Source organism: Mus musculus, chromosome 13 (genome assembly GCF_000001635.26).
Source record: "Mus musculus strain C57BL/6J chromosome 13, GRCm38.p6 C57BL/6J".
Classification (NCBI taxonomy): Eukaryota; Metazoa; Chordata; class Mammalia; order Rodentia; family Muridae; genus Mus; species Mus musculus.
The window spans coordinates 13,313,768-13,329,483 of NC_000079.6; the positions used below are offsets into that span (position 1 = coordinate 13,313,768).

At 38.5% G+C, this 15,716-nt stretch overlaps 1 protein-coding gene across 1 annotated transcript; it reads right to left on the bottom strand.

The window, feature by feature from the left end:
* Window positions 1–7,062: 7,062 nt before the first annotated feature.
* Window positions 7,063–8,765, bottom strand: Gm7040 (predicted gene 7040). The gene is made up of 3 exons (XM_006516824.2): window positions 8,733–8,765; window positions 8,223–8,405; window positions 7,063–7,347 (listed from the first exon to the last, which is right to left on the bottom strand). Exons 1-3 carry the CDS (start codon window positions 8,763–8,765, stop codon window positions 7,171–7,173), a joined length of 393 nt encoding a protein of 130 aa, XP_006516887.1. The 3' UTR covers window positions 7,063–7,170.
* Between the last annotated feature and the right edge of the window lie 6,951 nt (window positions 8,766–15,716).

A 15,716-nucleotide genomic window follows, 5' to 3' on the forward strand; every position in this document is an offset into this window, starting at 1 on the left:
CTCTTTGTAGTCCATGGCTATTATGGAACTCACTGTGTATAATAGGTTGACCTCAAACTCAGATATCCACCTGCCCCTGCCTCCCAAGTGCTAGGATTAAAGATGTGCACCACCATTGCCCAGCTAAAAAATGTTTTCTGTAATTGAATTTAATATGTCACTTGAATTATTAAGCATTAATGGTAAAAGTTCTCTAAAAAATGGAGGTCAACTTCTGTAGTGTTTAGACTAGACTGAATACAGCCATACATGTGGCATAATACATGTATGATATATGTTGTATTGCATAAGCAAGAATTATGTACAAAGAGTATTGGAAGACATGTCAACAGCTCCGTTCCTAACAAAAATATGTATTCTCTATTTCCTCCTCATCTTTTTATTCTCATTCTTATTCCTGTTGCTGTCATTGTTCTCCACCACCAACTCTGCCTTTTATTCTTCTTTTTTATTCACAGTAGAGTGCATCTGAAGAAATGACTCAGTTTTAGTATATAATAGTATTGATCATTCCCATGAAAGAAAGATATTCTAAAAGTTTATTAGGTCATATTTTATGAATCTACAGATTATATGGTGTCTTATTCAGGGTTTCTATTCCTGGACAAAACATGATAACCAAGAAGCAAGCTGGGGAGGAAAGGGTTTATTCAGCTTACATTTTCCACATTGCTGTTAATCACCAAAGGATGTCAGGACTGGAACTCAAGCAGGTTAGGAAGCAGGAGCTGATGTAGAGGCCATGGAGGGATGTTCTTTACTGGCTTGCCTCACCTGGCTTGCTCAGCCTGCTCTCTTATAGAACCAAGACTACCAGCCCAGAGATGGCACCACCCACCAGGGGACCTGCATTCCCCCCCCCACCCCCGATCATTAATTGAGAAAATGCCTTACAGCTGGATCTTGTGGAGGCATTTCCACAACTGAAGCTCCTTTTTCTGTGATAACTCCAGCCTGGTTCAAGTTGAAACAAAACTAGCCAGTACAATTGACCCCTTGTCAACTTGACACACAAATACATCACTAGTAAGCCTCAACCTTTAGTTTCATATTCATCCCCCAAAGATCTAAATAACTTTAAAAGTCCCACAGTCTTTGCAAATACTTAAAATTTCAATCTCTCTTAAAATCCTAAGTGTTTACAATTAAAAAGTCTTTTAACTGTGAGTTCCACTAAAATACTTCCTTCCTTCAAGAGGGAAAAACATCAGTGTACAGTCACAATCAAAAGCAAAAATTAAACTCCAACTGTGCAATGTCTGGGATCCAACACACAATCTTCTGGGTCCCTCCAAGAGCTTGGGTCACTTCTCCAGCCCTGTCCTTTGTAGCACACAGATTTTCTCTAGGCTCCAGATGCCTGTACTCCACTGCTGCTGCTGTTCTTGGTGGTCATTTATGGTCCTGGCATCTCCAAAACACTGAATGACCTCTTCAGTCCTGGGCCATCAATTGCATCTGAAGTCTCATGGCCTTCACCAATGGCCTTCCAATGACCCCTTTATGCCTTCAAAACCGGTACCACCTAGGTGACTCGTACACATTACCAAGTCCTGCTGCAGCACGAAGTAAAACCTTGGCTATCTCTGGAACACAGCCTCTGTGCTCTCAGAAAACATTTCCCAGAAGATTTCACCTCAATGATGCTGGTCTCTTCTTAATCACAGCTAATTTCTTAGCTCCAGCTAACAAGCATCAATAGTCCTAGTAATGCAAAGTTTTTGCTTTAGTAGTTCTGGTATCTTGTTAATCACAGCTGATTCTTCAGCTTCAGCTAACCAGAATGACAGAATCTTCACAATGAAAATAGCAATGGCCCCAATAAGAGTCTTTAATCTTCCCTCTGAAATTTCACTAGCCAGGCCTCCATCTTCTGCACTGTTCTCAACATTATCATCCAAACTCCTACACAACATCCCACAGAGCTCTTAACACTGAATGGATCTTCAAGCCCAAAATTCCAAAGTCTTTCCACAGTCCTCCCCAAAACATGGTCAGGTTGTCACAGGAATACCCCACTCCTGGTACCAATTTGTCTTAGTCAGGGTTTCTATTCCTGGACAAAACATGATGACCAAGAAGCAAGCTGGGGAGGAAAGGGTTTATTCAGCTTACATTTTCCACATTGCTGTTAATCACCAAAGAATGTCAGGACTGGAACTCAAGCAGGTTAGGAATCAGGAGACAATGCAGAGGCTTGCCTCCCCTGACTTGCTCAGCCTGTTCTCTTATAGAACCCAAGACTTCCAGCCCAGAGATTGCACCACCCACAAGGGGCCCTTCCCCCTTGATCACTAACTGAGAAAATATCTTACAGCTGGATCTTGTGGAGGCATTTCCACAACTGAAGTTCCTTTCTCTGTGATAACTAAAGTCTGGGTCAAGTTGACGCAAAACTAGCCAGTACATATGGCTAACATAGAGTACAGAAGAAATGCAAAAAGTCGGTTTCTGGAGAATCTGCTTAATTTGTACTACATAAGAATACACTGGTAGGGCCTACATCTGCACCCACGAGGTAGGGCTGATCCTCAGCCCTCTGTGCACCTTCGCTGTCAGAAGAGAGCTTGCCTCCCGGGAGTACTCTGATTCTGGGACTCAGGGGAGATCACCATTTTCTCTATTGTGAATCTCTAAGGCAGGTCTACTCAGGAGCACACAGGCCACAGAAATGGAAGAGCAGCTGGGACAGGGTCCTATTGGCCTACATCTGCACCCAGACCCAGAAGGTGGGGCTTTTCTGCAGCTCTCTGTGCACTTGTCTTGCCAGGAGAGAGCTGGTCTCCCAGGAGTGCTTACACAGGCTTACAGACTCACACAAGGAACAAGTTCAAGCCAGAGACAACAAGAACATCTAACACTAGAGATTACCAGATGGTGAAAGGCAAACACAGAATCTTAAAAACAGAAACCAATAATACCTGGCATCATCAGAACCCAGTGCTCCTACCACAGTGAGTTCTAGATAGCCCAACACACCAGAAAAGCAAGATTCAGATTAAAAATCATATCTCATGATGCTGATAGGGAATTTTAAGAAGAACATTAATAACTCCTCGAAAGAAATATAGGAGAACATAGTTAAACAGGTAGAAGCCTTAAAAAGGAAAACACAAAAATCCTTTAAAGAATTATAGGAAAACACAACCAAACAGGTGAAATAATTGAACAAAATCATCAAGGATTTAAAAATGAAAGTAGAAAAAGTAAAGAAATCACAAAGGAAGACAACTCTGGAGATAGAAAACCTAGGAAAGAAATCAGGAATCATAGATGAAAGCATCACCAACAGAATACAAGAGATAGAAGAGAGAATCTCAGGTGCAGAAGATTCCATAGAAAAGACTGACACAACACTTAAAATGAAATATGTAAAAAGCTCTTAACCCAAAAACATCCAGGAAATGCAAGACACAATGGGAAGACCAAACTTAAGATAATAGATATAGATGAGAATGAAGATGTTCAACTTAAAGGGTCAGTAAATATTTTCAACAAAATTATAGAAGAAAACTTCTCTAACCTAATGAAAGAGATGCCCATGAACATACAAGAAACCTGAAGAATTCCAAATAGTTTGGACCAGAAAAGAAATTCCTCCCATCACATAATAATCAAAACACCAAATGCACAAAACAAAGAAAGAATATTAAAAGCAGTAAGGGAAAAATGGTCAAGTAATATATAAAGGTAGACCTATCAGAATTACACCTGAAATCTCACCGGAAACTATGAAAGCCAGAAGATCATGGAAAGATGTCATACAGACCCTGAGAGAACACAAATGCCAGCCCAGGCAAAACTCTCAATTACCATATATGGAGAAACCAAAGTATTCCATGTCAAGACCAAATTTACACAGTATCTTTCCACACAAATTTACACAGTATTTTCTTTGAATCCAGCCCTTCAAATGATAATAAACTGAAAACTCCAACACAAGGAGGGAAACAACCCCCTAGAAAAGGCAAGAAAGTAATCTTTCAACAAACCTAAAAGAAAATAGTCATATGAGCAGAATTCCAACTCAAATGACAAAAATAAAAGGAAGCAACAATTACTTTTCCTTAATGTTTCTTAATATCAATGGATTCAATACCCCCAATAGAAAGACATAGACTAAGAGACTGACTACATAAACAGAACCCAACATTTTGCTGCATACATGAAACACACATCAGGGAGAGAGACAGATACTACCTAAGAGGAAAAGGCTGGAAAACAATTTTCCAAGCAAATGGTCCCAAGAAACAAGCTGGAGTAGTCATTCTAATATGGAATAAAATGACTTTCAACCTAATGTTATCAAAAAAGACAAGGAGGTATACTTCCTACTCACCAAAAGGAAAATCTATCAAGATAAGCTCTCAATTCTGAACATCTATACTCCAAATGCAAAATAGAAACAAAAGGAACTCTACTCAATTTGTTCTATGAAGCCACAGTTACTATGATACCTAAACCACACAAAGACTCAACAAAGAAAGACAACTTCAGACCAATTTCCCTTATGAATATCTATGAAAAAATACTCAATAAAATTCTCAAAAATTGAATCTAAGAACACATCAAAATGATCATCCACCATTATCAAGTAGATTCCATCCTAGGGACGCAAGGATGGTTCAATATATGGAAATTCAACATAATCCACTATATAAACAAACTCAAAGAAAAAAAAACCAACACAATGATCTTCTCATTAGTTGCTGAGAAAACATTGGATAGCTGTGAGCATCCACTCCTGTATTTGTCAGGCCCTGGCAGATCCTCTCTGGAGAAAGCTATATCAGACTCCTTTCATCAAGCTCTTGTTGGCATCCACAAAAGTGTATGGATTTGTTGGTTGTTTATGAGATGGATCCCCGGGTAAGACAGTCTCTTGATGGTCATTCCTTCAGTCTCTGCTGCACTCTGTCTCTCTAACTCCTTCCATGGCTATTTTGTTCCCATTTTAAAAAGGATCGAAGTATCCACACTTGGGTCTTCCTTCTTGAGCTTCATGTGTTTTCTGACTTGTATCTGGGGTATTCTGAGCTTCTGGGTTAATATCCACTTATCAGTGTGTGCACATTATGTATGTTCTTTTGTTTTTTTGTTTTTTTATTATATATTTTCTTCATTTACATTTCAAATGCTATCCTGAAAGTCCCCTATACATTTTGTGATTAGGTTACCTCACTCAGGATGATATTCTCCAGATGTATTCATTTGCCTAAGAATTTCATAAATTCATTGTTTTTAATAGCTACTTATACTTCATTGTGTAAATGTACCACATTTACTATATCCATTCCTCTGTTGAGGGACATCTGGGTTCTTTCCAGCTTCTGACTATTATAATAAGGCTGCTATGAACATAGTGGAGCACGAGTCCTTATTACATATTGGAGCATTTCCTAAGTATATGCACAGGATAGGTATAAGTGAAAAAGAGCCTCGAACACGGGGTCACAGTGAAGAAGTTCCTGAACAGAGCACCAATGGCTTAGGCTCTAAGATCAAGAATCAACAAATGGGACTTCATAAAATTGCAAACTTCTGTAAGGCAAAGGACACTGTCAATAAGGCAACCAACAGATTGGGAAAAAATCTTTACCAATCCTAAATCTGATAGGGGGCTAATATCCATATAAAGAACATAAGAAGTTGGACTCCAGAAAATCAAATAATAATATTAAACAATAGGGTGCAGAAATAAACAAAGAATTATCAAGTGAGGAATACTGAATGGCTGAGAAGCACCTAGAAATGTTCAACATCTTTAGTCATCAGGAAAATTCAAATCAAAACAACCCTGAAATTCCACCTCACACCAGTTAGAATGGCTAAGATCAAAATCTCAGGTGACAGCAGATGCTGGAGACGATGTGGAAAAACAGGAACACTCCTCCTTTGCTGGTAGAATTGAAAGCTGGTACAACCACTCTGGAAATCAGTTTTTGGTTCCTCAGAAAATTAGACATAGTTCTACAGGAAGATCCAGCAATACCACTCCTGGGCATATACCTAGAAGATGCTCCAACTTGTAATAAGAACACATTCTTCACCATGTTCATAGAAGCCTTATTTATAATAGCCAGAAACTGAAAAGAACCCAGATGTCCCTCAACAGAGGAATGGATACAGAAAATGTGGTACATTTACACAATGGGGTACTACGCATCTATTAAAAACAACGAATTTATGAAATTCTTAGACAAATGGAAGAGACTCTTTATATTTCATTATATACCATGTGCTTTCACCCAATAGGAGGATGAGAAGGGAATATTAACACTAAATAATGTGAATATGAGAAGAAATTGAGGAAAGTCCAAAGAAGTCTTGGTATACACAAGGTAAAGAACATGTGGTATATGTCAAAGATGGTGCAATGAAGATAAGAATTTAGATGAATATGTTTGAAGAAAATTTTAAAGAAATTAAGACTCATTCAATTATTGTGTTCTGAGGGGTTTTAAACATTTTTAAATTTTTCAAATATTTGGGGATTGTGCATATCAAACATAATCATATTGACTTTCAGTACTCTGCAAGTTGTGTGATCAGTAGTGTCTGTCTTTCATTGCCTTTCATTAATTATCACAAATACTTCAACTTTTATCACCAGGAAATTTACTGAAAACACCAGTTCTTTTTTGTTTGTTTGTTTGGTTTGGCTTGGTTTGGTTTGGTTTGGTTTGGTTTGGTTTGGTTTGGTTTGGTTTGGTTTGGTTTGGTTTTTTTGAGACAGGGTTTCTCTGTATAGCCCTGGCTGTCCTGGAACTCACTTTGTAGACCAGGCTGGCCTCAAAATCAGAACTCACCTTCCTCTGCCTCCCATGTGTGGGATTAAAGGTGTGTGCCACCATCTCCCAGTGAAAACACCAATTCTTGATTCCTACAAATTGACAAGTAATAAAATGTCTGAAGGAATTAATTAGTTACAAAATGTGTTGGTTGCACATCTAACTTCAACTACTTGTGAAGTATTTGATTGAAACATGTTGGTGGTATAGATAGGTGTTTTATGAAATTCACAATTGAAATCTTGACTAATTCCCCATTGAGACTTTTATATTTCTGAGAGCCACTTTTTATTTTTAAATGAGTCAACAACAAATTCAAAAGATACAAATTTGAAGGATGCTACATGATATTTCAGAAGCAGAGCACATGAAAGAAGTATCAGCAGTTATCTATTTTTAACATGTAACACTTCAGGACGTTGAGATAAATATCAACCTTCTCAAAGTCATTGTCTAGGCAGCTGATCATGCCATATGAAGAACGAATGCGAGCATCTTCATTGTCAGATTGCAAGAACCAGGCAGGGTTCTTCTTTTCTTCATCTCCATTCTGAAGCTAATCATCAAAAATATATTCAACTATCAGTTTTATTATAATATTTTGGTGCCTAAATGCTAAATAAATTTGTAAGAGGTTAGAATTTTCAAAACAAGCTAAGTGTATGGATTTCCATGATGTTGGTGAGGGTAGCTAAAAGAAAAGGATTTGTCGCTTGTCTTTTTTGTCTGATCAGTTACATTCTTACAGAAGTTGATAGATGGACAATCAGTAACTTACTTGATTTTAGACACAGACTTGAAAGAATGACAATTAAGCAATAGATGTTTATTATATCACATAAGGATCATCCCTATGTCTTCAAAAGTCTATGACTTGCTTTAAAAAAATAGTAGGTCCTGGCATTGAAATGCTGTCCATTTTTTGTTTTTTTTTAAAACAGATCTTTTTCACATATCTTGTTTTTGGAAAAATCAATTCTTCATATAATGTAATTATTCTTAACCTGAGTAACCTGAGATGAAATGATTTTTATACTTGATGGTTTAAGATGCAAATATTCATGGAATGATGGTGGTAACAACACCTGCTCAGGTACTTAGGTGTTGTAGTGTCTGGTTTTTTTTTTTCCACTGAGAGAGGTAATGTCCAAATTAAATGAGGAGCACTTACTTTTTTTCCTGAGAGCCCTGCGATGTAAGATTCTGAATAACACTCTTCTCAGACAGTTGGAATTGCCAGCATCCAATTAGTAGTATGGCTTGTAGTTATATGGATGCCAAAGGGTTTTTTGTTTGTTTGTTTGTTTCTGGTTTTGTTTTTGTTTATGTTTGTTTGTATTTTTTAAAGTGAACTCCTTCAAAACTCTATGCTTGCTCTGCTCACCTCTCTTATAAGAAGAATAGTGAAAAAACATATATGGGACTACTCACCATGGTGCTCATGAGGGCATTAACCCCGTTCCGGACTGCGTTGATCTTTTTCTTTATGTCTGTGGCTTTGGAGATGATTATATCAGGGACATTTTTTATGGTAGATAATTCACTCACTAGATCGTCCAGAGGGCTTTCCCAGGCATCCAAAATCACGGCTCCTGATTTCAGAAGAGCTGCATACTAAGTAACCACATTTGAATAATATAATAGAGTTAGTTAAAATACTTTTTTCTTCAAAAGACTGAAATAATCTTCCCATTTTCTATACAAACATATATTTACAATCTTTTGTAGTTTTATGAGTTGTATAAGTTCAATTGTAAAAGTATAAAATATAGTCATTGCATTGTGAAGTAGAATTCTAGAGTGAATTAAATTCATAAAGTTCAATAGAGTGCTTTATGAGGTTTCTAGAGAAGTGATGACTCTCATGAAGTATAATCTTGATCTTGTCACTTTCCTTCATTGTTTCCCTATGCTTTGAATAAGAGTTAAAGAGACACAAACTGTTTTGCCATTAAGCAGAACTTGGGAACACATTCTAACTGCACAAATGTATGAGGATGTAAGACAATTTTAATCAACATAATATTATGATGGTTTATATAGGAAGTCATAATTGTGAGATGATAAAAATAAATATCACAGCCATGATATGTAGACTTATAATTGCACAGCAGGATGATTCCACATTGATGAATTCCTTTCTTTAGTTGGCTTTTATTTATGGCATATGTGAGGACATTTAGAAGTCAATATTTAGGATCAGAAACAAAAAGAAAGCCATAACATTTAATACTTCAAAGTCAAGAGAAATGGTGAACTGGTTGCTAATACAACCAGTTCTGTCAAACCAGGGTCAATACTAACTTATGATAAATACAACTGTATAGTCATTGTCTAAGCCTGCATCAATAGAGTTTTAGCCTTTAATTTCAATGGCAGTTTAAAAATCCCCTACTGAATAGTATGAATAATACAATTGGTGGGTAGTGGAAAAAGTTTCTTTCACTGTGGACAATTTATAGGTACAAGAAAATGTTACTTGGCCCACTTCATTTACAAGTCATCAACTGTGCATTATAGTTTTCCTCTTATTATACATTCTGTCTCTATTTCCCCACATAAATGATTATCATTTTCCTTTTATTATATATTCTATCTCTATAAATGATTATTACACCTGTAATAATGTTCCCATATAAATGTACAATACCATTAATAAATTACAATATTGAAAATCAAGTGTACTCTTTCAAAGTTTTGCTGAAAACTACATTGTGTGCAAACTCATGTGTGAGCCTGGTTTGTTCCTTGTTTTCTGGAGTTGGAATGAAAGAAGTATGGCATCTCATGGGGCTTTTGTCTCTGAGCCCAGACCACTTTTGTGAACTTGATGGTAATCAAATAAGTTGTCATTGTCACTTTACCCTGAAGCTTTTTGTAAGACATTTGAACCATTGCAAATATGGCCTGAGTTAGTGCTGCAACATCGGGTTTTTCTGTGGACATTACTACTGATAGTTGCATTTATTAAGAGAGCATGTTTGAGGCCCTGTACTAAGTACTAGAGATATGTTATTTCTTTCTGATCTTTACAGCTTTCTTTAGATGTGTATTGTTCCATGGCTGAGAAACTTGAGCCTCAAAAAGCAAATAGTTTGCTCAAGACCACATAATAGCAAGAGGTTGAGGCATGGTTCAGTCCTAGATCTGAGTCCCAAGCCTGTGTTTTTAACATTCCAACATGCTGTCTCCTGTGGGCCTTCACTTTAGATCACTTGGTTCTAGTTCTGTGAACAGGCCATGAACAGGTCTACTCATAGTGAGCTACTCCCTGCAGTATTGAGGAGGATTCTGACGTGACATCCTCATAGCCCTCTCCTTCCAAGCATCCTTGGAAGGGTGATTGGCAGGCTGTGGCCAGCCAAGTGACTGCCACTTAGCAAAAGAGAATTACAGTAACTCACATTTTCCCGAGAGTATTTCCACTGTGCTGTGTATTCAAATCATTCCTTTGGCCTCTCCCCACTTTTTACTGTAGTGTTAACTTGTGTAAAGTGGGAAAGAACAACAAGCCCCAACCTACACAGATGGAAATGGAACGTGGGAAGCAGAAACTTCCCAAGTCCTTTAGCGTTCTCAGGTGGTTATACTGCTTTGTGAAGATTTGAAGAGGATTCTCAGATTGTCTTAGTTTTCTTTTCTTTTTTTTTTTTTCTTTTTTTTCTTTTTTCCTTTTTTTTTTCTTTTTTTTTTCTTTTTTTTGGGGGGGGGTGTTTTTTGTTTGTTTGTTTGTTTGTTTGTTTTGGTTTAGTTTTTCCAGACAGGGTTTCTCTGTGTAGCCCTGGCTGTCCTGGAACTCACTTTGTAGACCAGGCTGGCCTTGAACTCAGAAATCCGCCTGCCTCTGCCTCCTGAGTACTGGGATTAAAGGCGTGTGCCACCACACCCGGCTTGTCTTAGTTTTCTATTGCTGTGATAAAATACTTCAACCAATGTAACTTATGAAAGAAAGCATTTACTTGGACTTAACAGTTTCAGGGGGCCCGAGTTCATGGTGGCAGAGTGAGGGCACGGCAGCAGGAATAGCTAAGAGCTTACATCTTGAACCTCGAACACAGAGCAGAGAGAGGGAACACCAGCAATGGTTGGAGTCTTGAAGGATGAGCACCTACCCCCACTGACTCACCTCCACCAACAAAGCCACATCTTCTGATCTTCCGAACAGCTCCTCTAATGGTACCAAGTATTCAGACATGAGTGTAGGGGACCATTCTCATTCAGATGACACAGAACTATGCTCTAATACATGTAGATAAGTTACAGAGGGCTTCTGCTGTAGCAGAATCAAGATGAGAGCTGAGAGCTAGAGTGTTCCCATGACTGGATATACCAGTATAGAATCAGAGCAATGTGAAATGTCCCCATTGTGAGGCTTAGAGTAGGTGGTTTTGTTAGAGACACTTTCTGTGGCTGTGTCATCTCTATTTGAGTGGAAATACCTCAAGTAGTTGTTTATTTTATGTCACTATTCTTTCATTTGCTCCGGTTGACAACTCAAGTATGCTGAGTGCCACAACTCATGCCTGTGATCTCTGTACTTGAGATGTGGAGGAGGAGAGAGGATCAAGACCCCAAAGTCAACCTTGGCTACAGTTAGTCTAGCTACGTAAGAGCCTCATCTTAAAAGATGAGCCAAACAAAAAAACCCTACTATCATCACTTCTTTCAGTTAAAAATTAAGCACGGAGACTTTCATATTAATGTATTCTATGAATATATATTACACTCAAAATAGGCATTTCATGGAATTCTCAGGGTTGGCAATATGACTTGGTGGGTAAAGCGCTTGCCTTGCAAGCCCAGGGATCTGGGTTTGAATCCTCAGCAACTATGTAAAGCTGGACATAGTGAATAGCAAGAGATCTTACCTCAAAGTATAAGGCAAGGACAGACAACCACAACTGCCCTCTGATCCCTACATGCATGCTGTGACATGCGCGCACACACACTCCATACATGGGGTTAAAAAAAAATAGCTCACTTCCAATACCAGTATCCTATCAGTCTGCAGGATGATTATTAACACAGAAGTTGACATATTAGATAACCTGTAATATAGTGTTGACAATTTTTTTTGTTTTTTGTTTTGTTTTGTTGAGATAGGGTTTCTGTATAGCTCTGGACGTCCTGAAACTCGCTCTATAGACTAGGCTGGCTTTGAACTTGAGATCTGCCTGCCTCTCCCTCCCAAGTGCTGGGATTAAAAGTGTGCACCACCACCCAGCACTTGTTTGGTTTTTTTGTTTGTTTGTTTTGTTTTGAAGACAGATTATCTCTATTTTGCCCTGACTACCTTGGAACTCATTATATAGAACAGATTAGCTTTGAAGTCTTAGAGATCCACCTGCCTCTGCCTCCTGAGTGCTAGGAAAGGTATGTGGCACTGTCTTAGTCGGTGTTTTATTGCTGTGAAGAGACACCTAGATCATGACAACTCTTACAAAAAGAAAACCTTTAGTTTGGGTTTGCTTACAGTTTCAAAGGTTTAGTCAGTCAGTTATCCACTTGGTGGGGAACATGACAGCAAGCAGGCAGAAACAGTAGCTGAGAGTTCTACATCTGGGTCCAAAGGCAACAAGAGAGAGTACCACTGGGCCCTCACTGGGCCCTTGAAACCTCAAAGCTCACCTCCAGTGACACACTTCCTCCAACAAAGCCATCCACCTAATCCCTCTTAAGTAGCACTACTTCGTAACGACTAAGCATTTACATATATGAACCTACGGAGGCCATTCCTGTTCAAACCACCACAGCCACCGTGACCATTTTAACCAGTTTTTGTTTTTTTAAATACTGTTTTCACAGGACTTGCTGGCACACACCTTTGAGAGGCAAAGACAGGCAGGTCTCTTTTTGAGGTTAGCCTACTCTACTAAGTAAATTCCAGGACAGCCAGAGCTATTCAAAGAAACTCTGTCTTGAAAAACCAATCAAACCAAAGAAAAAATCAAAACAAAAAGCAAACCCCACATTGGTTTCTTAAATTGTACATATGGAAGGTATGTCTTGTGAGTATATTTATTTAGGCAGGTCTTTAGAGCCCAGTAGCTCTCTTACTATAGCTACTCTAGCCTCCTTGCTCTGAGAGGCCCTAGTTCTGCCTCCGGCATGCTGGAGTTATATAGGTGGCCACCATTCCTGTCAAACATTTACCTGGTTCTCTTGGGACACCAACTGTGGTCCTTATGCTTTCAGGACAAGTGTCTTATCCACTGAGACATCTCCCTAGCTCTACTTTAAGATTTAAGATTATGAATTTGAAACACTTATGGCTTTTATATAACTTTATGCAAATGAAGCTATGCTGCATACTGTTACTCTGAATAGCAGTGTCCACCTGTGCCCCAGTGATGTTTACCTATTATTTGTCATTGTTGCCAGGATCCAGGATTGTTGTTTAGATGTGCCTGTTGTATTAATGTCAGTGGATTAAAATTAAAACCTCAAGAATATTCACTCAAGTGTATTCATGAAAATACTTGCATGCACCTGTTTCTGATGTCTTATTGGTGTGACTTTCTCTGTGTGGAAGGAAGAGAATGCTATAGGTGAAGAAGTAGGTTTTCAGTACTTTTGTGGTTTAATACCCACTAACTCGGGGGCTCTCTCTGTTCCCCTGCTAGCATTATACACAGCTGGCTGCTTCCCTCCGTTCATACTTCTGCTCAGATGTCACCTGTTTCCCCCAGGCCCCACACTGGTGGTTTCTGCCCAGCCCACTTTCCAACATGTACCTACAGCCTGTTACCCAGGAGGTTTTGTTTGTGTGCTGTCTGCCTTCTTCAGTTAGACTGATATACCTGTGGACAAGAGCTTGGTCTTTGACTCAGAGATGTAATGTCCAGACTCGTATGTGGACATGGAAGTCCTTAATGAATACTCGGCTAAATGAACAATTGGCCTAAATAGTGTGATGGGCAGGGCGTGTTCATTAATAATTTGAAAACACTGTTCAAAGTAATCGTTTCCAAATCTGCCTGTTACGATTACTTGAACTTTATAAACTATGGATCCTCCTCAAGTGTGCAGACTATGCTTTTATAGCGAATTTGGAACAAATTAGATAAGATTGGCAATGGACTTATAAGCTCAACCAAGAACCTTAACATGTTTAAATCTGTAACGTATGCAACAAGTCTGCACTCACTGTGAGCTGACCCAATGTTACACTGTGTTTTAAGAAAGTGCCTGGGTTGTGTTTGGTACACTAGAAAATGAGGTGAAACCTCATACCACTGCTACTAAATTAGGACAAAGAAAAATTCATTTGGAACTACGCTACATTTATGGCAAGACATATTAAGTTTTATGTATAACCAAATCTGCTTTACAGAGTTTAAAAAATAGCTCAAAGAATTAAAAATATGTAAAATCCAATTTGATAAATTTGCAAAATTAGGAAGGGCAGAATCCCAATCTCTGGATCCTTAGATAATAGTTAGCGTGGCAAAATAGAAAAGATAGCTTTGTAGGAGGAAGAAAACTTCCAGGGAGAGGGGCATAGGGATTATAAGCCAGTGAGAATTAGGTAGGATCAATGTCCTAGCAGACCTGGGTGGAGAATGGCCTCAGCACCACTGTGGGAACTTGCTGCATCACTCACTCTGGAAGAAGGCAGTCCTCATCAGTGTAGGGCAGGGCTTTCCAGTAAATACCAAATAGAAATCTTAGGGTTTTGTAGACCCCCATCTCTGTGGCACTCTCTCAGTGCTGCCAGGGTGATGTGAAAGCAGCCCGTGACCACCACCCCTCCCTCCCAGCAGCAGCCACGTGAGGCGCATGGGTAGCTTGCCAGCTCCCTTACGTGAGCTAACAAATCCTACCCTTTTGTGATTTGAAAAAAGTATTAAAAGATGTTTTAACTGAAAGAAAACCGAGAACAAAAATTTTATTTAATGAGTTAAAAAAAACTTGATATAATTGCTTATACACTTTTTTTTTTAACTTCCTTAAAGTTCTTAGATGATTTGAGTGTGGGTGTACACATTCGTGGTGCTGAGTATCAACCACACATGCTAGGCAAGTATGGTTTCATTGAGCTACATTGCTGACCCACTAAAATATATTGTAAATCGTCATGGTTTGATGTCATCAGTGTAGGGCAGGGCTGGACAGGGCTTTTCAGTAAATACCTTTTCTTCATAGTTGTTGAATGGGTTTTCTGTGGTAAGGAGATTGGTGCAAGTCCTACCTACACACTCATAGCAGACCCTGCACATTATATATAAGAATATATGTGTATAAATACATATATGCATATATTTAAAATGAATATATGTCTATACATATGCATATTATATCAGAATACATTAATGACATTCAGTGATATTCAAGAAGTTTTATTTATAACCAAATCTGCTTTACAGAGTTTAAAAAAATAGCTCAAAGAATTAAAAATATGTAACTGATGTTAGAGACATGCTCAGCAGTTAATGGCTGCTCTTACTGAGGACCTGGATTCAATTTCTAGAACCTAGATGGCCACTCACAGCTCTCTATAACTCCAGCTGCAGGGGATCTGGCGCCCTCTTTTGGCCTTTGTTGGAACTGCACGATGTGGTACAGAAGCATACATCTAGGCAAAATACCCATATGTAAGGTTTTAAAGATGAATGATACAGAAATTAGAAATAAAATGAGAAGGCCATTCTGTTCCTGCCCAGGCCTCTGCTCCCTTGAAGTGTGCTCAGCAAAATTGTCTTTTTATTACTCTGGAAAAAATAGAAACTAAATAGTACATTTTAACATACCGTTTAATCACACTATCATACACGTGTGTGTGTGTATATATATATCCATATATATCCTTTTTCCTCTTAAGGTTTGTGTTTGCTTAAAGGTAGTAAAAACCAGAGCTTCACAAGTATCTCACTTAGCTGCTTCCTGCATCCTTACCCCTACAAAACAATGCTTTAAAAAAAAAAT